Raw genomic sequence first — 22,326 nt, forward strand, 5'->3', positions numbered from 1 at the left:
CAGGCTATTACCAACAATTCCCCTCCTTTCGCTATCTCCGGCTGCCCACATGTCCCCCAGGCACACCCCCCACCTCACCTGTCGACATGGACGCCTCCCCACACCGACGACGCATAGTCTTGCCGCGCTAGACGTCGCCTACTCCCACGAGGTCTGGCTCCCGAAGGCGACAGACCGCTGACCTCCAATTCCACCGAGGGATAAGTTAAAACTAAACAGGGGGAGGTAAGAAGGGGACGCTTCTGGGAGCCCGCAAACCGGTCCGGTGCCGCAGAGGAAGGAGAGACTGGGGTCCCTGCCCCAGGAACCTAAATAGGACCCCAGGCTCCGCCCTCTGCCCCACCGGAAGTGCGTCCTCTTGCCCTGGAAGTAATAAGTGGCCGGTCGCCCATTGGGGCTGACCGGCCCCCAATAGTGTAGAACTATAATCTTCATTCTAAGGGAATACTTACTAATAAAAAGAACTTGGCACAGAAGCTGAAAATATGAAAAGACATCTTTATTAAATTTAATAAGTGAGGCCACGTCACACAGAAGCCGTAGCAACTGAATGAGGCAGTCCGAGGAATACAGAGAAAGAGGCCTTATATATATGCTCAGGGTTACAAAACTCAGCATAAAAGTAAGGGGCAGTCCTTGCTTTTGCAAGCATGCAAAATGCCTAACATTCCTTCTTACACAAGCCGGACAAACCCATAATAAAAGGACCACAACCCATATCATAAACAGACCATAAAAGAAGGAACAGAAAACAGATAAGGGGTGTGTGTGCATACCAAACTCTACAATGTCCTGTGCTTTGGTCCTCAATCTTGATCAGCTAAAGGGCAGGAACTGGTTTAACAAGGTCAGCTTCAGGTTACAGGGTCAGTTCACTCAGGTCAAACAGGAGTCAGCATGAACTCGAGCTAAGGTCTACATGTCCTTAAAAGACTGGTTTCAGCCACAATCATGGCCTATGTGAGGGCAACCGCAAAATGGCTGCCATACACAAAATGGAACCCACGGGTTCAGAATTCACAGAACCTCAATAGCCTAAACGAGGTAGGGTTGGGTCCGGGGGGCCAGGTCCTAAGTGCGCGCTCCTCGATGGTCGCGCTTGGCATAGTAGTCTTTAATTTAGCAATACTTTTCATTGCATCTTTAATTTCAGATTTAATGAGCTGTTCCAGATGTGATTTAAGCTCCAATATCAATGGCGGTACCCAACCCGGGGGCTCGGGATTTTATTGGCGCCATCATTCAAATTTCCACCCCCCTGAAGTATTGTTTGGTGCTATCCCCAAGTGGTGCTCTACATGCTTTGCGCCCTTAAGGGTATTCATTTTCCGCTGGGTCCCTTTACTTTTCACCTTCCCACCTGCACCCAACCTACCAGTTCTCGTAGGGGTTATGTTAGCTTGGGCAGGAGGTAGTTCTGAAGAAGTGGAGAGAAGTGGTGAATTAGACGTAACCGGAGTATCAGTCTGAGTTGTGAGATGCTGGTCTTACTTGGTGTTAATGAGAGACCTCTCTCTGTACGTTCTATTTCACTAGTAACCTGTTGCAGCATTCTTTCAATTGCAGTGGGCTGGGTAATGAGGGTTTGAATAGGGGGTTTCTGTCTAGTGTTAGGCCTAGTGCGAAGAGGGGTCACTTTCCCCATAGTTCTATCCTATTTATTTATTTATTTATTTATTTATTTCATTTGTATAGCGCTACAGCTACCCAACAAAGGGTTTCCCGGCGCTGATGATCCAGTGCATTGAGTGGTTCAGGCTCTAGATGTTAAACAGCCAGGTTTTTAAGGCCTTCCTGAATTTCATATGGTTGATTTCCTGCCTAAGTGTCACCGGAAGAGTATTCCAAAGTGAAGGTCCGAGATATGAAAAGGATTTGCCACCCATTCTCGCAGTCTGATTTTAGGAATCACAAAGTGATTGGCTGTGGCTGAACGAAGAGTTCGGGCTGGGCGGTAGGGATGTATTAGATTTTGTAAGTACTTGGGTGCCTTGTTGGTGGAGATCCTGTGCATAATACATAAAGATTTGAATTTCACCCGATTTTCGATTTTCAGCCAGTGCAATTCGCGGATGTACTTGGTGGTAGGTGTGGAGATGGGAATTTTCCACAGTAATCTTGCGGCGGCATTTTGCACTGTCTGTAGTCGTCGGGTTGTGGCCAAGTCTTCAGCTTCTTGTGGAATTCAAGAAGTGAAGAGGAGGCTCTGATGTCTTGAAGTAGGTCATTCGAGGTCTTAGGGGTGTTGTACCTCCCGCTCTGCTTTTGTAGATGTGTAGGGGTGTGAGTGAGAGTATGGCTGAGCACAGGTGGGTTGGTGAAAGTGAAGGCAGTTTTTCAGGTATGCTGGTCTGATGTTGTGCAGTGCCTTGTATGCAGTCATGAGGAGTTTGAATTGGCTGTGCTGGTGGATGAGGATCCAATAGTACTCCCTGAGTTGTGGTGAGAAGTGGGTGCATCATAAGATGTTGAGAAGTCCCGCTTTGGCTATCTGGATTGTTCGGAGTCGTTGCAGGAGATGGTTGGACATCCTATTTTAGAGTGTGTTGCCATAATCTAATCTGTTTGTGATGAGGGCTTGTTTGATGATGCCTCTGGTGCGCGGGGGGAGCCATTTGAAAATATTGCAGAGCATGCAGAGAAAGTAGAAGCAGGAGAAGCTGAGCACATTGACTTTTGCTGTCATATCAAGGTTATCGCCCGGGATGATTCCCAGGTTTCTGGCGTGGTCGGTAGGTGTGATTTTGTGTGTGTGTGTCTCCAAGCACTGCTTGCCACCAGGTGGAGTCCCATGGAGAGTTCTTACTCCCAAAGTTTAGCGCTTCCATCTCGTCAGAGCTGATTTTCAGGCAGTTAGATCCCATCCAGTGTGGTACAATGATCATGCAGTTGGAGAAGCTGGTTCTGGCGGTAGTGGACTTGATGGTCAGTGAAAGGATGAGTCTGGTGTCCTCGGTGTAGGATATGATGGTAGTTCCTTTAGATCAGCTTTTGTTGGTGAGCTGTGTCCTGTAGATCTTCAATATGGTTGGACTGAGCAATGAACCCTGAGGTACTCAGCCGATCAGATTCAGATGTGTAGGGTGGTAGGCTGACTTGCAATTTTCTTCATGTAAGGAAGGCCTTGGGTGCCTATGTCGTGCTGTCTTCTAAGGAGGGTATGGTGGGAGACTACATATAAGGCTATGGAGAGGTCGAGAAGGATGAGGGCTGCAATTTCTCCGCAGTCTTGTATTGTGTGAATGTTGTCTGTGGCCATGATGAGTACTGTTTCTGTGCTATGGTGTCTCCAAACTCCTGATTGGGTGTGGTCAAGTAGGCCATGGAGTTCTAGTTGTCAGGTGATTTGTTTGTTGATGGCTTTTTCCATCACTTTGGCAAGATATCAAAGCAGAGAGATGGGTTGGAAGTTGCTCAGCTCGCTGGGGTCAGCCGATGGTTTTTGAGGAGGGCGTTGGCTGTGCCATATTTCCAGGCTTCTCTAAAGGTGCTGGGTTTGATGGAGGTGTTGCTCTGATTGAGGGTGTTGCTGATTAGTTTTCCTCCCATGTTGAAGATAGGGTGGGGACATGTGTTCATTGGGGCACAGAGTGTATTGGTTTCATGATCGCTGCCGTGTGTTCTTTGGTGAGTGTTTCCCACAGTCATTTGTGGTGTGGTTGGTGATAAGATCTTTGGGGTCTGATTTTGATCGTAGTTGCTGTAGATCTTTTCTTTTGTGCTGTAAAAGAGTTAGATACGTTGCTGCAGAGTTCCTGTGATGGGGTGAGGGTGTTGGCTGTGGCATCACAGTGGTAAATTCTTTGCCTATTGAGAAGATCGCCTTGTAGCTGTAGGAGCTTTCTTCTTCTGCATTTGGTGTGTCCCAGAACTTGGTGGTAGTATCTGAGTGCAGCCTTGTAGGTGGGTCTGGTGTCTGCATTGTGGCTGGTACTCTATTTTGTTTCCAGATGTTTGCAGTAGCGTTTGGATTCCTTGAGGTTGCCTGTATACCACCTGTCTTGTTTATTGGTTTCTTTATGTCTGTTGTTTTAGATGGGCCTGAGGAAGTCTGCACAGTTCTTGATCCATTCGTTCAAGTTGGCGATATCCTTGATGAGGTCGTTGGTGGTGTTGGGTAGATCAGTTTTGAGCACGTCAAGCCAGTCTTCCTTTGTTACTTTACTTCAGTTCTGGCTGGGTTGGTTGATGCTGATGTATGATTGAGTGGTACATCCATGTTAGCAATGAGGCGGGGTTGTATGTGATCCTGTCGCTGCTGGCTAAGATTGGGTCCTCGGTGTGTCCTGCAATGTGATTTTGTTTAGTGACAAGCTGGATGAGTCTGATGTTGTCCAGGCTTTTTAAGAGGGATGTTGAGCAGAGGTCCATTGCATACTCTGAGTGCAAGTTGAGGTTGCCCAGAAGTACAACGTTTTTGGAGTTGATGTTGAGGGGAACAATGAAATTTGTGATGAGGTTGCTGAAGTTTGTTTATGGTCCTGGTGGTTGGTATGCAAGGGTGCCTTTGCGGGTGAAGCTCTTATCTGTTTGTAGTCTGATGTTCATGTGTTCCATGAACGGGGTGTTGCTGTCCATGGATGAGGTGCATTTGATGCTGTCCTTATAAATGATTGGGAGATCTCCTCCTGCCTTGTGAAGACAAGCCTGTCATGCAGTCATGTAGCCCTTAGGAGTTGACTCAGCCGTGTTGGGTGCCGAAGTAGGTTTGACCAAGATTCCGTGAGGAAGAGGAGTTCCACCGAGTTGTTGCTAAGGTCCCAAGTATCGGTGGTATGTTTTCTGAGAGAGCCGGTGTTGAGAAGCCAGCATGTGAATGGCCGTTGTGGTGCTGCTTTGGTGTGTTGTGGCATTTGCTTGGGTGGTTAGAAGTGTTGTTGGAACATGGCGGGCGGGGGGGGGCGTGTGCAGGTGTGCTGCTGCAGGTGAGTCTGCAGTCGGTGCATGTGAAGGGTCCTACCGTGGTGATAAGTGCGTAGTGGAAGCAGTGTGTGAGTTGGCGGCCTGGGCTGAGGGAAAGAAGGAATGCTGGAGTGTATTGGTGGAAGCCAATCAGACCAGGGTTCGTGTCACTGGGTGTGGAGCAGGCATAGATGGGCGTAGACGGGCATACTATTGACGTGCCAACGGTACAGTTGTGCTTCCATTAAGTAGGTCCTCAGAGGGGAGGAGCATGGGGCGGTGGGCAGGGCTAGCAGGTGCAGTAGAATTAGTTGGGAAGGCTACATTTAGGAGAACAAGTAAGGAGAAAGGGAGACTAAAATAGGTGTAGTGGGGTTAGGGAGTGCAGGTGGGCACATAGGGAGAAGGGTGTGAATCAGAAACAATGGTGGGAGTGGCAGAAAAGCAGGAAAAGAGCTGCAAAAGGAGGCTAAAAGTGTGGAACAAAAATTCCCCTAAAAGTGTGACAGAGGAGTAAAAAAGAGGCACACGAGAGGCTGGAAAAAGGAACAGAGGTACAGAAAAGTGAGACAGAGGAGTAAAACGAGGTATACATTAGGAGGCTATGAATGGGGGATAAAAAGGCACAAATAATGGTGACAAAGGGGTAAAATGAGGCCCAGAGAGGCTACAAATAGGGAAAGAAAAGGGAAAAAGCAGAATAGAGCAGTATTAGTGGCACGAAGAGGATGCCTAAGTAGGAGATAAGGCTCAGAGGGAGAGATTGAGAGAGCAGACTCCTAGTGAAAAAAGAGAACAGAGAACAGAGGAGAGAGATCAGAATTAGCAGCAGAGGTGGTGAGATCGGTACAAAAGTGCCTTGACTGGTCGGAGGACCAGTCGAGTTAAGTTTGGGGCTGAGCCTAGCCACCTGTATCACAAATCCCCTCCTCGACATTCAGTGTAGTGGCACACAGCAGTTCTATACCTGCTAGATGGCTGGCTCGGCATTTGTTGCTTCTCTAACCAACACAGTTCAGGCCCGGGACATGTATATAAAAAAGGAAAAAAAGAGGCAAGGAAATTTAAATATCCTCCATGGGGTTCGGATCCAAACATCCTCTTTTCTGACCCCTCTGTATAACCAAAACTCACCAGGATTCATAGTGTTCCGTTTCCCCATCAATCCCCAGAGATACTTCAGAACCAGTGCTGGCCATATCTGATAGAAACATCTAGCCACAGATTCCTTACCATAGAATTATCCGCAGGCATCAGACTGGATCCCTGAGTTGCGTTGTTCGCCTCCATGTGGCATCAGCGTCTGTGCCTGAAGTGACAGTTTTGGTGCCTATATTGACTTCCTGATGGTAATAACATCTGCCCAGTGGGTCAGTGAGCTTCAAGTTTTTCATCCAAGCCTTCTTACCTGAACATCTAGCCAGTTCCTGGTGCTTCGTATGAGAGTTTCTTTTCTTCTTTCTACGTTTCATGTAGGCCAAACCATCATTATAGCTACTTTTTACGCTCTGCCTTATCCCTCCAAGGAAGAGGAGCAACTTCACCGTCTGGACCCAAAAAAATGTTGTTATACCTTGACTGCACACAAGAGTTCCCGGGTGCGGGATGTTGGAGTGAAGAATATATGGGCCGTGCAGAAGAGGACCATCTCCCGATAGATGGTACTCTGTATAAAAATCTGCTACGCATTGGCTAAAAAGTAATCCTCTGAATGTTTGTGTGCACATTCCACCAGAGCTAAAACTGCCATCACTGCGTTAGCTCGGGCAGTTCGCTTATGGACATCTGCTAGGCATCAAGGTGGACTTCCTTGCACATGTTTACCAGCACTACTGCCTGGACAGTTTGGCCCTTAGTGATGGGTGTTTTACCTGTTTGGTCCGCTGGACTTCCTTGTGTGCACCTGGTCCGCAGACCCACCTCTGGGGAGGTTTTTGCTTGGGTAGCTATTCTAAGGTAAGGAATCTGTGGCTAGAAATCTCTATCAGATGAACAAGTTACATACCTTCTTTAACGCCTTATGTGGTAGAGACTCTATCTAGCTGCAGATTTCTTACAGATCACCCATCCTCCCCACTCTGTGAATGGATTTCTAGGGATCGGGGAAATGGATAGTGTGCTTCGTGGTTCTGCGCTTCTGGCGTGAAAAGTCGTGAAAAGTAACTCACGCCAGCACTCTGGGGTGGTGCCTATATAGGCACTGTGCACGTCACTTCCGGCATGGACAACACCATGCAGAGCCGAAAGTCTGAGCACACAGGGATAATGCTCACAAAAAAATTCCTGATCCAGTCCGACGCCTGGGTATAATTTTAAGGTAAGGAATCTACAGCTAGATTATCTCTACCAGATAAGGAGTGACTGAAGGTAAGTAACTTGTTTGTCAGGCAAGTCTCTGAATTGTGGCCTTGAACTCCGTTCTTTCTAAAGGCCGTGATCTCTCACCACAGTGCAATTATTCCCACACAACTGCAAACTGGTGGTCTCAGTGAAATCCCTTGCTTTGTGCTTGCTAGAACGGAGCCTGCTGTCACTCAGCATGGGAAAACATGTGACCTATGAATGCAGGGTCGCCGAGGTCACCTACTTCGCCGCCTTGCTACTGCTACGTCCCTGTTGTCTGCCTCGGTCACTGCCTCACAACATCCAGTCTCCGATTGGGATCACAATTAGACCTGGCACTCCCCATAAAAGGGGCCCACATTCCAGAATTGTTCATTTTTGTGGTCTTGTATAGTGTGAATTCTACCTCTGGCAGGAAAAGGAGAAGAACAGAGTCTAATTTATGCTCTCACCCCCCCCCAATCCATGAGGGAAGAGGGACCCTTTAATCCAAGGAGCTCCCTCGCTGGCCCTAACCAGCCCCACCACCCTAACTTTCCAGTCCTCCTCCCTACCCTAGAGCACTGCAAAGTGAGTGCTAATGGCTTCCCATCAGCAGCACTTTGAGGTCTTTGTCGCACCTGGAGGGAACCAAGCGTCGGGAACATCTCATGCTGTGACAGAAGGAGCGGCCCATTGTCATTCTTCCTCTGACAATTAGCAACCCTGAGGTGGGTTTGGCTCCCTATATGTATGCAAAGGCTTTAATAACAGCCTTTTGCTTTGTGCCTTAACGTAGAGACAGGGAGGGCCCTGGCTAATTGGTCTGCTTTGTCCACCAAACAATACTGGCCAGCAACCAGTCTCAGTAACCGGCCCAACGGCCCAGGTCCGATTTGCCACCTTGCCAATCAGAGCCTGTTCACGTGTAAGAGTATTTTTTTCACGTTTCTTTAATATCTTTTGGGGGTTGGTGGGTTCGGTGCCTCCATAACATTCCGAACTGGAGCAAGGTACACAAGCTGCCATTTGTGAAATCATCCAACCCAGGCTCAAAAAATCTAGGGCTTTTATCACTAAAAACTGTGAAAATGTTGTGAAAAGAAAATGGAAATGCTTTGTTACTGTAGCCAGCAGCCATTGTACCCTTGGTTTGTTTCTTACATCTTTTATTCAGCAGTCTGATAGTGTCCTGGCTGCGGCTGTGCTGGTAGTCACTAGAAAGGGTGAGCTTGTAATGCAAGCTAAGCGGGGGATGCTGGTTGTGACGTCCCGCTGTTTTTGAAGATGGTGATGGCTAGCATCATCAGGATAGGGTGATGTGATCCTATTTCTTCAGGCCTTAGACGAGTTGTGCAGTGGCATGAGGATGCCCCTGAAAGGCACCATTGTGGAGTATGGAAGGCTACAGAGACGGCGTTACTACCATCTAGATGTGAAAGTATGAGGGCTTGAAGAATTAACTTTCTGTAAGAAACCATGACTCTCACTAGAGGAATGAGCTGGCACCTGGCTGTCTTTGTTTGGCACTGTGCTTCTTAAGGATGAGGTTGGTGTTGAAGATGAATCCAAATGACCTGGCATTTGGTTAAAGTTGGGATTCAAAGCCGCCAAACTTTGTCAGTGCGCCAGGTTTGTGCGGTATCTCGTAGGTAATTAATGGCAAATAATGTGAATTTCGTCTTGTTTGAGTTAAACTGCAGGAAGCCGCTGGATATTCAGATCTTGACGATGTACAACTCGTGTTTGAGGCATTGGATGTCTGAAGCAGAGGAGAGTATTCAGCCCTCGACCTCAGCCTAAGTTTCTTCTGCTTTCCAGGATAGAGTTGAGGCTCAAGACAGCAGAGTGCCTCAAGTCCCCTGAGATCCAGAAACGAGCATCACTGCCCTGTTGCCCGTTCACCTTCAACAAGGAGATTCAGTGCTTCTTGCAAGCAGTCACCGTAGGTTGCATGTGGCACAAATTGGAGTTGCACTCGCTTGGCACTTAATAGCCATCTCAAGAACAAAACATATTTGTGGGGGCGTAGATGCACCCCCAACCACTCGCACAGCTCAGGTGTGCCATTTTGGCCTTCATCCTTTCTGTGTTCTCATCAATGTACTCCTTACATGCTTTTTTCTTTTCCTCCTCTTTCAACATTTATTTATATAATCATCCACACGTGGAATTATATGCCATTATCCAAGTTTCTAATATTCATGATGTGTCCATCCGGACCTCTCTACATAAATACGACTGAAGCAAGGTTCGTCAAAAGGCAGCGTTTATTCTAAAAAAAACAATGCATTTCGGGCTGCAAGCGCCCTTCTTCGGGGGTCACTATAAAGAACAATAAAACATGAATGAATTTCCATTGTGCCATAATATTGCATTTTGCTCTGTTAATCAACACAAATGAATATACAATTTATTGCAATGACAGTTAATATGAAATCTTTACTCTAATGTCTCCTCAAAACAGCATCTCAAGCAATGCAGCTAATTGCCCTCCGTTATCTAAACAAACCAATATATTTAAAAAAATATATTTTTATTGTATAAACAGGCTCCATACATTCGCACAGTAGTCAGCAGCAGTAGGATAGTGATACAGATAGGACAATGCTCCATAGTGTTACACATCAACAATTCAGCTTGCATTGGTAGATCAAACCCCCATTCCACCCCCTCCCCCGCACTTGCAGTGAACCTGCTGACCACCATCACTGTGGAACTACCATCGGCGGACATTTCGGCTGACACTGTTACGGCACTACAACCACTTCCGCCCTGCCCCCTCTACCCCGCCCACCCACCTTCCTTCCGTCTCAGAGAGTGGAGCATCAAGCAAACATTTTCTCGCAACTAATCAGACTCAGACATGTCCTGGGTATCCACCAACTCTCCTCTATATTGCCTCCACGCCGCCCACACCTTCTCCCACTTTTTAGGGCATCCTCTACTTTTATAAATGACTCTTTCGGCCCTCTGGCACTAATCCAGGTCCCTCCCCCAGTCTTCCACTGTTGGCACCACCTCACTCCCCCATAGTCTCGCTATGTGGCGTTTTGCAACCATGCTAGCTAATGCCAACCAGATCTTGTCTCCTTTCGACCATGTGATATCGCTCGTAACTCCCAAGATGTGCCATCGAGTTTCCAGGGGGACCTCCGACCCTACTCCCTCCGCCATCATATCAGATAATCTGGACCAGTAGGCCCTGATCTTGGTGCAGTCTCATAATGTATGGAAAAATGTGCCCTCCTCCCGACAGCCCCTCAGGCAGAACTTCGAGTCTACGTAGCCTATTCTATACTGCGTGGTGGTGTATGAGCGATGTAGAATACGGAGCTGGATCAGTCGGAACCTAGCTCGAATTGCTACCTTGCGCGGGCCTTGGAGTGCCTCCCTCCAGTCGTCCTCATCCAATAACCTACGTCCGATTCCCATTTCTCCCTAAGGGGACCCAGAGGATCAGTCAGGTTGTTGATAAGTTTTTTGTACGTCAGGGAGATTGCCTTGTCTACCATTGGGTCCATTAACAGTCCATCCTCCAGTGGGGCATATTCCGGGAATTGTTCCCTGGCCGGCAAATGTTCATGAATGGCCTGTTTGAGCCGCTGATAGTGTAAGAATGATATTGACCTGTAAGAACTGCACCTATCCTGCAGCTTACCGGATTTATTAATCACCACAATCTTGGCTGATCGAAGATCTTTCGCCAACGGCCCTACCTGTAGAGCCCCCTGATACATTTCCAGCATATGGGGTGCAATTCTACTAGAGACACACCTAAACGCCTCCGCCGGAAAGCCATTGGGTCCCGGCGCTTTTCCCGCCTGTAAGTCACCCATGGCATGTTCTATCTCCGACACTGTGATGTCGGAGTCTAGAATGTCCCCATCTGCTGACTCCAACGTGGGCAGACGTAGGGGGGTCAAGAAATCCTCGCACTCTCTTGCACTCCGCTAAGTTTGGAACCGATAGACCGATTCGTAATAACAGGCGAACTCTTCCGCTATGTCCACACTCGTGGTACGCATCGTCCCCGTCTGTGTTCGAATCCCAGGCACCCAATTACGATCCCTATACCTCCTCTCCAGCCAGGCTATCATCTTGTTGGCCTTGTCACCCAGATCGTACACACGCCTCTGGGTAGCTAGTGCTTGTAACCTCGCCTGTTCACAAAGCACATCACTCATTTCTTTCTCCACGAGGCGAAGTTTGTGTCCCCTATCCTGCTGTTGCTCTTGCGTTTCCTCTCTTTCTTTCTCTAATTCCTGAAACTCCAATTCAAGTCTATCTATTTGGGCACTTTTCTCCTTCCTCCGTTTACCCACCTCTGCTTGCACAAATCCCCTGACTACAGTCTTGTATGTCTCCCACACTATGCTGCGCGATCGAACTGAGGCGACGTTGTCCGTAAAATATTGGTCTACGCGCTCCCTAAACTGTGTCTGAAACTCCTGATCTTTAAACAGGAAAGTGTCCAGCCTAGGGGGTGCACTCCAGTCCCTCCCAGGGCCCCGCAGCTGTACCTCCACTGGTGAATGGTCCGAGATACCCCTTGCCTTATGACACCCACTATGGAAGGAGTTCATGCTACCCGTTTGTGTGAATAGGTAATCCAGTCTGGACCCCGACCCTTGTGCAGCGGATATATGTGTGTATTGTCGGGTGTGGGGGTTATGGGCCCTCCAGAGGTCAACCAAGCCCAGTGCCTGTGCAAAATCCCGAAGGTGGCTCACCCTCCCTCTGGGGGATGGGCCCGGTGACCTGTCAATGTCCCCTGCTATCACATCGTTCATATCGCCCCACAAACCAATATTTTTGAACTCCATATTTCCATCATCCTTTCCCCTTCCTCCCTCTAGTTGTACCAAACGATTAGCTTTTCCCTACTTGTCCCAAAGGCAAGACCTATTGACTATGCGAATGCTTGTTCCTTTAGTAGTCAAGCTGACTACATGCTGGCTAGATTTTCTGTCAGTGAGAAGAAAGGCATTTGCTGCAGTAATGCCCCTCGACCTTCCCTGGGTGCTGCGTGTCTGTATGTCTAATTAAAGAACTTTCAGCGGTCTAAATAGACACTAAATCACATCTGAAGGCTGGATAATGTACAGCATTATAAAAATATAATGGAAACTTGCTACGGGGAAAACGTTTACAAATATTGAATTTAAAATGTATACTTCTATCATTGTCCAGCATAACTGCTGGACAAGAATTGCTGCATTTTTCTTAGAAATGTCTGTCTCTTCCTCCTGGCCCCCATTATGAAATCAGCCTAAATCAATGTGAAAAAATCTAGAGGAAATTAGAAATCACCAGGGGAATCAGACCCATAATTTCTGATTTCCCCCAGTAATTCCTCAATTCTAAGGGACCCTGAGGGTCCAATTTTTAATATTCTTAATTTTTGCACCCTCTGAATTACTGATAACGCTCAGTCCTTTAGTATCGGTACCTCCGAGGTGGAAACAACCCTGGCCATTTTTTTTCTGGGCCACTCTTAATGAGGACCTATGGTTCTTTTACTTTAGCCAACTTTCTGTTTCTCTGCTGCCACTCTTTTTTGGGTGCCCCTAATTTTCCTTTTTATCGTTCCACAGCTCTGTCTCCTTAATGTGTTACTTTACAATGCTTTCTCTGACTCAATTTATGTCTACGTCTCTTCATTACTCCTTCTCCATCTCTCTGTGTTGGTCTTTTCTACTGACACCCCCCTCGATTTCCTCTCCCCTCTTTATATTTCTCCACTTATGATAAGATTGTTTTCTCATTTCTGAAGGTTCAATCTTGGATTTCCTGCTCCAAGTCCGGGACTTTCTTGCTGCTAATATGCACTACCTTTAGAAAGAATTTGTAAACCTACACTAAATATGTCCATCTCTTCTCTCTATAGCTGGGCCCCATCAGCCTTCTGGTCATGGGCATCATTGCTGTGCATTGCATGCATCTCCTGGTCAAATGTGCCCACCATATTTGTTTGAGGTAAGTTACCCTAAAACCTCCTGTATGTGTTTATAATTCATTGCTTTAAGAATTTAACAGTTGTCTGAAAACTGAACCATTAAAATTGATGTAAGGTGAGTACAAACTCTTTTGTCTGAGTGCAAAGCCCAAAGGATTTCTTTATTGCACTACTATCAGAGGCCTGACCTTGTAGTATTTTTCTAACATGAAGCATTTCCTGTGGGATCTGTATTATCCAAGAGACAGCTTTGCTGTGTAAAGACTGTGAATAGATCTCTCAAAACATTTGTACATCTGCAGCTTAAGATGTCAACTGGATACCTCAATTGGCTTCCTTGCTCTTCTGTCCATCCCAAGGATACATGTCCAGTCCAAGACGTGCAACTTATATTTTAGTGGCTCGCTGCTCTGCTGTGTAAAACCTGCAGTTGTAAACGTCCTGTGACACAAGGGATGGTGTTCCTGTTAGTCTGAGCCTTTATTTACTGTGTATACCTGACGTTTATTGCCGGTTATCTCTTCTATTACCTGCCTGCAAATCTCAAAGGTCTCAGTTCAAACTCAGATAAAATGATGCTACTGTAAGAGAAATGTAATACACTTCTAGCTATGCTAAAACAAACACAGTGGGTGGGAAAATACTTCTGTATGCTGTTGTAAAGAAGCATTTTTACATGGGGACCTACCATTTCTTTTTTACTTTTGCCCTGCACAAAGCAATTGTATTCTTGAATAAGCATGTTAGCAGTATTTGTGGTAGATGATTTATACTCCTTTAGCTAGACTCCGTAAGCTATTATTTAAAAAGCCTTTCTTGGACTTAAATGCAGTGATTTTGTACTTTATTTAAAAAAAGGCTAGGTGGTTAGAGTTGAGGTAGGTACGATGAAAACTACTGCCATATTAATAAACCATCCTCCTATCTCCCATCACTCACCTAGTCTTCATTGGCTAGACCAAAAAAAGCAGTCCACGCACAACTCTGATTGCAACAGTGGCAAACATCTCCTGTATGGTCTTTGATTTGTCTAGAGGTCACGCTCATCACTCATAATTCCAGACACCCTTCTGACATCGAATAAAGATAATCACTGGCTCCTTATACTGCTGAACATCTCTGCCTTCTTTGACATCCTTGACCATCCCACCAGAATCCACATCCTAAAGTCTCAAATACGATTCACTAGCAACATCCTCTCCAGCATCTCCAATCTCTTGGACACCAGTTTGTTCACCTTGGCTCCTTCATGTCTCAGAAGTTGCCCATGACCTGCTCAGTTCCCGAAATTCGGATAGACTTCTAACCACAGATTCCCTACATTGTAAATTTCCTCTGGTGCCAGATTGGATCCAGAGATTTTTTTATAAATTCCCTTGTGCGTTGAAAGGTGGCGTCTTGCAACTCTTTGTCGCATCTGCCCTTCCCCGAGAGTGAAGTAGGGGCCCGTGCACCTGCACCATTACAGCATACTGACATCCATTCCTTTCTTCTCACACCCTCAAATGCAAACCCGGAGCTCCATCGAATCCTGTCAGATTGTCAATTTTCTTTTCTCTCAAAATGTTTTTCAGTGTGCAATGGACATGTCCCCTCCAAAAAGGGCAGGACTTAAACCCTGCAAAGACTGCAAATGACAAATGTCTGTTAAACACAGCTACAAGATAGGTCTCTGGCGCCTTAGTTCCAGGGGCAAAAACAACAACAGTTCTGATGGAGGTGCTCAACCCTGGCCACACAAGCCATGAACCTCTGCTTCCATTTAATGAGGCTCTTACCAATGTGCTTGTGGCCATCTGAGCAAAGTCTGAATCTTGTTGTGTGGTAAATAAAAAAAGTGGCAAGATGATATAGACCCACTCCTGGGGATCCAGATTTTAGCTTAGTGGTGCATGCATTTACTAGTTGCCTTAAGCCTAATATTTCTCCATAACCCCACCTGATAGAGAATCAAAACGCTTGAGTACATTCACCAAGTGTGTGTTTTCTTCCACCAGCCTTGTTGTCCTCGGGTCTGCCTCCTGGGCAGGTTTGTGCATGAGCTGTGGGAGAGGGTGTCGGATATCTTACCAGCTGTCCCGAATGAAATGTGGCTAGATCTCCAATGCCTTATTTTGGATTGCCAGGATACAGCGAAATACTCTATCCAATCAAGCATGGATACAACCCGACTGACTAGGTAGAGCAGTTAGAACGAGCACAGTGCTTTGGTGCCAAGCATGGATGCGTTCTACCTTCATCTCTTCTGATGTCCAACAATCTCTAATGGACATGCTCTTTGACAGATCTAGGCTGTTTGGACAACGTCAGTATGTACCTTAGCAGTGACAGGCCTCCCAGTCCTTTCTAGGTAGAGGCCAGGGATAGAGCCAATAGCACCCAGCTCCCAGGAGCAATATTCTATCTGAACCCCAGCAACTCTTTCTTCAGAGGCTACAAAACTTCTTTAATTTGCCTTAGGCCAATTGCCTGGTGGGAGGTCGCATCACCTTTTACCTCACAGGTTAGAGGAGCATTATATCTGGCTAATAGGTGGTCCAGATAGTGGAACATGTTATACCCTACACTTCCTTTAGATATGCTACCCTTACCACAACATCTCCCAGGGGACTACCTGTCCATACTCCTAGTAGAAGTTCTAGCTCTCTTGGCCAAGGGAGCCCTAGAAAAGGGGCCAGCATCAGAGATTGGGACTAACTGTTAGTCCTATTACATTCTGGTTCTGAAAAGGACAGAATCAATCTGTGCCCATTGGACATTTTTCCCAGTAGAACAAAATGCTCACATGGCCCAAGTTCCGTCTGCCCTGTACCCAGGAGACTGGATGGTAGCATTGGATTTGCTTGACTCCTATTTCCGCGTCCCCGTCCTGTAGTCCCACAAACACTACCTGTGGTTTCAGGTAGACCAAGAGCAGTTTTAGTTCAGTCTGCTCCCCTTTTGCCTTGCCAGTGCACCTCAGGGGTTCACAAAGGTGATGTGGTGGTCGCAGCCCACTTGCAGAGGTTGGGAATACCAATCTTTACCCTACCTTGATGACTGGCACTGAAGGCGAGTTTGCTTTTAGCAGTCATAAGACACCTCCAGAAAATGGTCAAACTGTTGACATCGTCGGGCTTTTCCATCAAAGTGCTGAAGTCACACCTAATTTCTTCACAAAGGCTCTCTTTCATTAGAGGCATCCTGGACACTGTGCTTTTCCAAGCCTTCCCTCTTCCTCATTGGGCATTTGAGCTATGATTTTGATGTTTCAACCCTTGACTTGGGTCTCAGTGAGAGTAGCTCTGAGGCGTCTTGGCCACTTGGGCTCCTGCATCCAACTTGTGGGCCACACCAGGTGGCACAGGCGGGCTCTGCAGTTCAATCTGGAGTCTCAGTGGGCTCAGCAGTGATGGAATCTATCGGAGTGCATCCAGATGTTGGAGGAGACTGTGAAAGACCTGCAGTAGTAGTTGCTCAAGCGCAATTGGCCCAGTGCAGACGTTTCTTCGTACCCACCCAGGTCTGATGACTGAGACAGATGCATTGTTGCTGGGTTGGGGAGGCCACCTGAGAGAGGTGGAGATCAGAGGACTCTTGTCTCTCGCAGAAGCTTGCCTCCACATTAACGTGCTGGAGTTGCGAGTGATTCGCTTGGCACTGAAGGTGTTCCTCCCGACCGTCAAGAGGGAACGGGTACAGGTTCTCACGGACAACACAACAGCCATATGGATTTACAAAACCAGGGCTGAGTGGTTTGTGATTCCTGTGCCTGGATGCTCTGTGTCTCTGGAAGTGGCTGACCGAATCCTTAAGTTCCAGGACAGGCCAACTCACCTACTGTTGCCTATCCGATCACAAATCGCAATTGCATTTGGAGATGGCAAAAGGTCTTTTCCATCAATGGAGAGAACCCTGGCTCGATGTATTTATGACTGCAGAGAATACGCAGCCACCAAACTTCTGCACGTTGGAGTTTCCAAGGCAGGTACCCATCAGTGATGCCTTTTATCTCAACTGGGGCTCCGGACTCCTGAATGCTTTTCTGCCCCTACCTCTCTTGCCCCAAGTATGAAAAAAGATCAAGAAAGACTGGGCCCGAGTCATCATAGCGGCCCCTGACTGTGTAGGGAGAGTTTGATACCCATAACTTCTGGCCATGGGCATTTTCTCCTCTGATCGGGTTGCCCCTTCCCGAGGGCATTCATTCACCAGTTGCCGTGCCCTTGTCTTGTGGGTGCCAGGTAGGAGAAAGGTGATGGCGTGGTGGTCAGACCAGTCGCATGGGTCTGTAGAGATGAGCTTGACTGTTGATTCTTTGGAGATAATCCAGTCAAGGGTGGCCCCTTTTGAGTGAGTTGGTAGTGAGCAGGCTTGGGTCAGGGCTTGATCGTCCAGGAGGTCCTTGATGACGTTGACATATGAATCCTTTGAATCATTCCGGTGCAAGTTAAAGCCACCAAGGAATATATCATTGGTATTATTGGGACTCTTAGCTGTGATGATTTCCATGAGGTGGTCGGTGAAGGAGTCGTTCATGCCTGGAGGGTGGTAAAAGATGTGCAGGTTGCACAGTAGGGTGGAGTTCCCGTGAGTAGTGAGGGCGAGATATTCGCAGGATTCAGTGGTGTCTGCCAGAAGTTCCAGGACCAGAAGGTTAGAGCGGTAGATGCAGGCAATGCCTCCTCCTTTCTTGTCAGATTGTCTGTCAAGCCTTGCGATGTTGTAGTTAGGAGAGACTAGGAGGTCCAGGTATGGAGATGAGGATTCGTTGAGCCATGATTCGGTAAGGATGGCTAAGTCGAGATTTTTGAAGAGGATGAGATCAGCAATATCCGCTGCGTGCTTAGCTGCCGACCGGCAATTAATTAAAAGACCACGTAGAGAAGATTTGGAGGGAGATTTGGGAGTCTGGGATGACAGGTGAACAGCCGCTAGATTACTCTTGACCACAATTCTGTTGCGGAGGGTAGCTGGTCTGTTGGGGTTGATAGTGACTGTGCAGATTGCATGTTCGGCCTTTGCATCTAAAGGATGAGGGATAGCTGGGGTAGAGTTGTAGTCTCGGAGGGTGGCAAGGATTTCCATTTCAGTGAGATCTAGTGGACTTGTAGTGGCAAAGGTGGAGTTTTAGGATAGGGCAAGAGCACAGGTTTCTTCCTCTGAGAGGGGCATGGGTGGTTGTAGGGCAAAGGTTTCTCAAGGATAGCGGAAGAGGTTGTTTAGTGAGCTCTGTCAAATGTGGGGGTGGCGTTTGGCAGGGGCATTAGGTTGTTAAGGGAGAGTTCAGCGAAGTGAAGGAGGTTCATTAGCTCCTGGATGGAAATATGAAAGCTCTGGGTGAGTTTGGCAGCTCTGGCGTGCAGAGAATCGATGTCCCTATAAGAAGGAGGTGCTAGAGGGCAGGGGGGGCGGTGGTTCAGGACCCGTTTTGACAGCGTGATTAGGTGATGGGGGGAAGGACTAGTATGACCTGTGTTGTAAGCCATAGGATCTATGTTGGAGCCCCTTTGCGAGTTGGATTGAGGGCTGGAAGGGTAAGCTGGACTTGTATTGTAAGTCATTGGGGGCGTAAGGGTGACATAGTCTACTTGGGGAGCTGGTAGAGAGGGGACCAAAGGTCTAGGGGTGATTCTGTTGGCGAGGCCGGGAGACGTGCTGGAGTGGATCGGGTGGTCAGTGATGGGAGACCTAAGGGGGGTTAGTGAGTGTCTGGCCATGCTGGGTGGGCTGGCTGAGGACTCAACGGTGCGGGAAAGGTAAGCGCAACCTGTATCGTAGATTTGTGGGCCACAGTCTTAACTAGGGTTCTAAACACTGCGGTGAGGACAATAATGCCCCCTCGTGGTCTAAGGCCACCATAGTCCCAATTTTCAAGAAAGGGGACAGGGATAACCCTCACTGTTACCGCTCTATATCTCTCATTGATGCCACAGTTAAAGTCCTTGGCCAAGTACTATTAAATAGGCTCTCGCACTGGGCGGACACCAATCAAATGATCTCAGAGGGGCAATACGCGTTCCATATAGGTAGGTCAACCCCAGACCAATGCCTAAACCTCTATCTTTTATTATAAAAATATACGATAGCTAAGCCTGGAGCTCTTCTTTGGGGTTTTATGGACCTCACTGCAGCATTTGATTGGGTGAACCGCTGCAAACTTTGGTCCCTGCTTAGTGACCTCGGGTTGAGCCAGCGATCACAAATGTTATGATGACCTTACATTTTAATACTATTGCTGCAACCACGATGGGAATGTCACTGACCATTTTAAATGTTCTAGAGGGGTGAAGCAGGGATGGATATTGGACCCATTTTTATTTACGTTATATATCAATGGATTGGAAGCATCCTTGATCACTTTACCGGCTGATACCCCCAGATTAGGCAGGAGTCCGGTCCCAGTCCTGTTGGACGCAGATGATGTGGTATTGCTAGCATAAACCCCTAAAGGCTTGCAGGTGTATTGGATGGTTTTGTGCCCTTTATGTGTGGGATGGACCTGTCACCAAATTTGTCCAAATCGTATATTATGGAATTCGGTAAGCAGGCCATTAGAATCAATACCTATAAAGTAGGTACCCATAGTTTGGGGAAGGTTCCAGCCTTTTCCTATCTAGGTATTTTATTTGATGAAAAACTCAATTTTAAACATCTGCTGGATGGGAAGACACTTGATATGAGAAAATCAATGGGAGCAGTCGCAAATTATGCACACTGACTAGGGGGTAATTTTAAATTTGTACAATTCATTCTGCATTTCTAAGGCGCTATATGGAAGTGAGGTATGGGGTTAGTCAGTGGCCAAAAAACTTCAAACCACAGAAAATAAATATCTTCGAAGATTTTTGAAAGTGCCCCAGGGTACACGAAGAACTAGGAATGAAGTATATATTGGATTTGGTGGCGGTCCAGCCGTTATGTTGGGTGAAGATCTGAACTAGCCAGTAGGAGGGTTTTAATCGATTAGTGATTGAGGACTTTCTTTCACTGTGTCCTGGATTAAAAATCCCATGGCTAAAATAAGTCAAGGATATTCTTACGGCTCTAGGCAGAGCAGGTTTCTTCATGCAATATGATACAGTGAAATTACAGGACAAGCATATAGTGAAATAATTATTTTTTAAGCATGCCATGGCCTCCATGGAGGAAAAGGAGCTTAGAAAACCTATGGTAAGAGGGTAGTGAAATCAGTGTTGGGCATGGAGTCCTATTTATTGATTTTTACAAATGCTCATGATTGATTTTTAATAACCCGTTTATAGATTGAACTTTACTGGCATCACCTCCCGGGTTTGTCGTGCATGTAGAAGACAGAGGTCCATGTGGCTGCGACAATAGGTCTCTACAAGATACTCTGCATTTTGTTTTTCTGTGTAAATATTTTACGCATCCCAGGCGACTGTTTCGTAAATTGCTTTTAACAGAAATGAGACTTGGGCATGGCCGTGTAGCTTTACTGTATCTACAGCTTCTGCCTAATGCCTGTACGCTTTTTTGTGTTGTAAATTTTGTAAGAGCCGCACTAAAGCCTAGACATTCCAGGGGTGAATACAAATCTATGGCGATTGGCGATTTTGCACACTTTATTTGATAAGCTGACTCAAATTAATCTTTTTTTTATTTTAATCTTGGGCCCTTTTGTGTCAACGTTCATGATAGGTTTGTGTTTCTTTACTGTGTCTGTACTCTCACTTCATGGAGGGACGTGACTAATGTTTATAATGTTAACTTGCGAATTTGCACATTTGGTGTTATGCTGCTGCAAATGAACCTGTTGTTGACTTTTTATTCTCTTTTAATGTTGCTTATTTCATGGCTGTGATTAATGCCGAATAAAGATTATTAATATTATTACTCCCAATTCAGATTTTACAGGAGCCTCGCCTAATGCACAGTGAGACCTTTTATCATACATCGTGTTAGCCCTTGCGACACCTGCGTACGTTTTCTTTCATCACTAAGCCATACAGTCCTTAAAGACTCGCCAATTTTTCACCAGCTTTTCAAATGCTGAAGTATTTCTTTTGGTGGTAATGCAGGTCTGTTTAAGAGCCAGGCATTAAAGAAAGGTATTTGCTGTACAGTCATACTATGTTGAAAGGATGAGCATATGCTGGTCTTTATATAGGACTGCCTTACCAGCATCAAGATGTTATTCACCCTGTGGTGCCCTCTGTATTGTAATTGTATCCACTCCCCCTACCGACCTTTCCTCTTCCTGATATCCCCACTACACATCCCCACTCCCACACACACTCTAATGTCCCATCTCCTCCCTCCCCAACACTCCTATTCCATACCCCTTGCCTTTTTTCCTTTCCCCCCAACATGAATCCCATCCTCTTCACTCGGAATGCCCTTCCATGCCATCTCCGGCCCCATCATCTCCCTCTCCGACAACATTTTCTCACCCACAGAAATACATATTGCCCCTTAACCCTGAGGCCGTCCCTCTCCTTAACAGTCACGCCCTTCTAACATCGCTTCCCTCGTCCCCTAAGGTCTCATATCTTCTGTCACATTTCACATATCCTCTCACGCCCTTCAACCGTAGCTCTCCTCTTACCCCCCCACAGACGTCACTCCCTCCAGTTAACACCCTTCCACAGCCAATACAGAACACCCCCTCCCCCTCCTATAATGTCCCTTCTCACTCTTATAATCCTATTTCTACACAACATAGAACGCGACCTCTCCACATTGTCTAGAGATCCCACTCGTCTAAGAATAGATTTCAGTGCCCATAGAACCAGAACTCTCCCTTATCGGGTTAACTCCCCTTGAACTGGCCAAAAAAACACCACCAACTACAAACCTTGGAGAACGACTCCTCTCCACTGCCGTATGCATAGACCTCTCCGCACCTCCTGCCAACTCTCCCTGGCTGACATTACTGACCTATGCAACTCCTACCGCTCCAGTTCACCAATCAATAATCCTCCACCCCCCTACTCCAACATTCCCGTTATATTGGAGACAAACAGAATTCCCCTCTCTCCTGCCTCACCCAGTCCCCCTCCTCAATTTACCATCATCCACTCTTGCCCTTCCCCCAAATGTAATCCCAAACCTATCGCCTGCATGCTTGTGAATTGTCGTTCCGCTGTCCGACATGCCACTGAAATTTCTGAAACTATCCTTGGTGAAGCCATTGACATTGC

At 46.9% G+C, this 22,326-nt stretch overlaps 1 protein-coding gene and 1 long non-coding RNA gene across 2 annotated transcripts in view; one reads left to right on the forward strand and one right to left on the reverse strand.

Moving 5' to 3' along the window:
* The window catches only part of LOC144769498 (uncharacterized), a 362,974-nt gene that overhangs the window by 287,248 nt on the left and 53,400 nt on the right, over positions 1-22,326 (reverse strand). The window lies entirely within an intron of this gene.
* The window catches only part of LOC144769497 (proton-coupled amino acid transporter 1-like), a 469,650-nt gene that overhangs the window by 204,846 nt on the left and 242,478 nt on the right, over positions 1-22,326 (forward strand). Inside the window, exon 4 of the mRNA XM_078653627.1 lies at positions 13,115-13,203. Coding sequence (XP_078509753.1) covers positions 13,115-13,203 — 89 coding nt within the window. The remainder of the gene's footprint in view (positions 1-13,114; positions 13,204-22,326) is intronic.

The sequence above is a fragment of the Lissotriton helveticus genome, chromosome 7 (assembly GCF_964261635.1).
Source record: "Lissotriton helveticus chromosome 7, aLisHel1.1, whole genome shotgun sequence".
Classification (NCBI taxonomy): domain Eukaryota; kingdom Metazoa; phylum Chordata; class Amphibia; order Caudata; family Salamandridae; genus Lissotriton; species Lissotriton helveticus.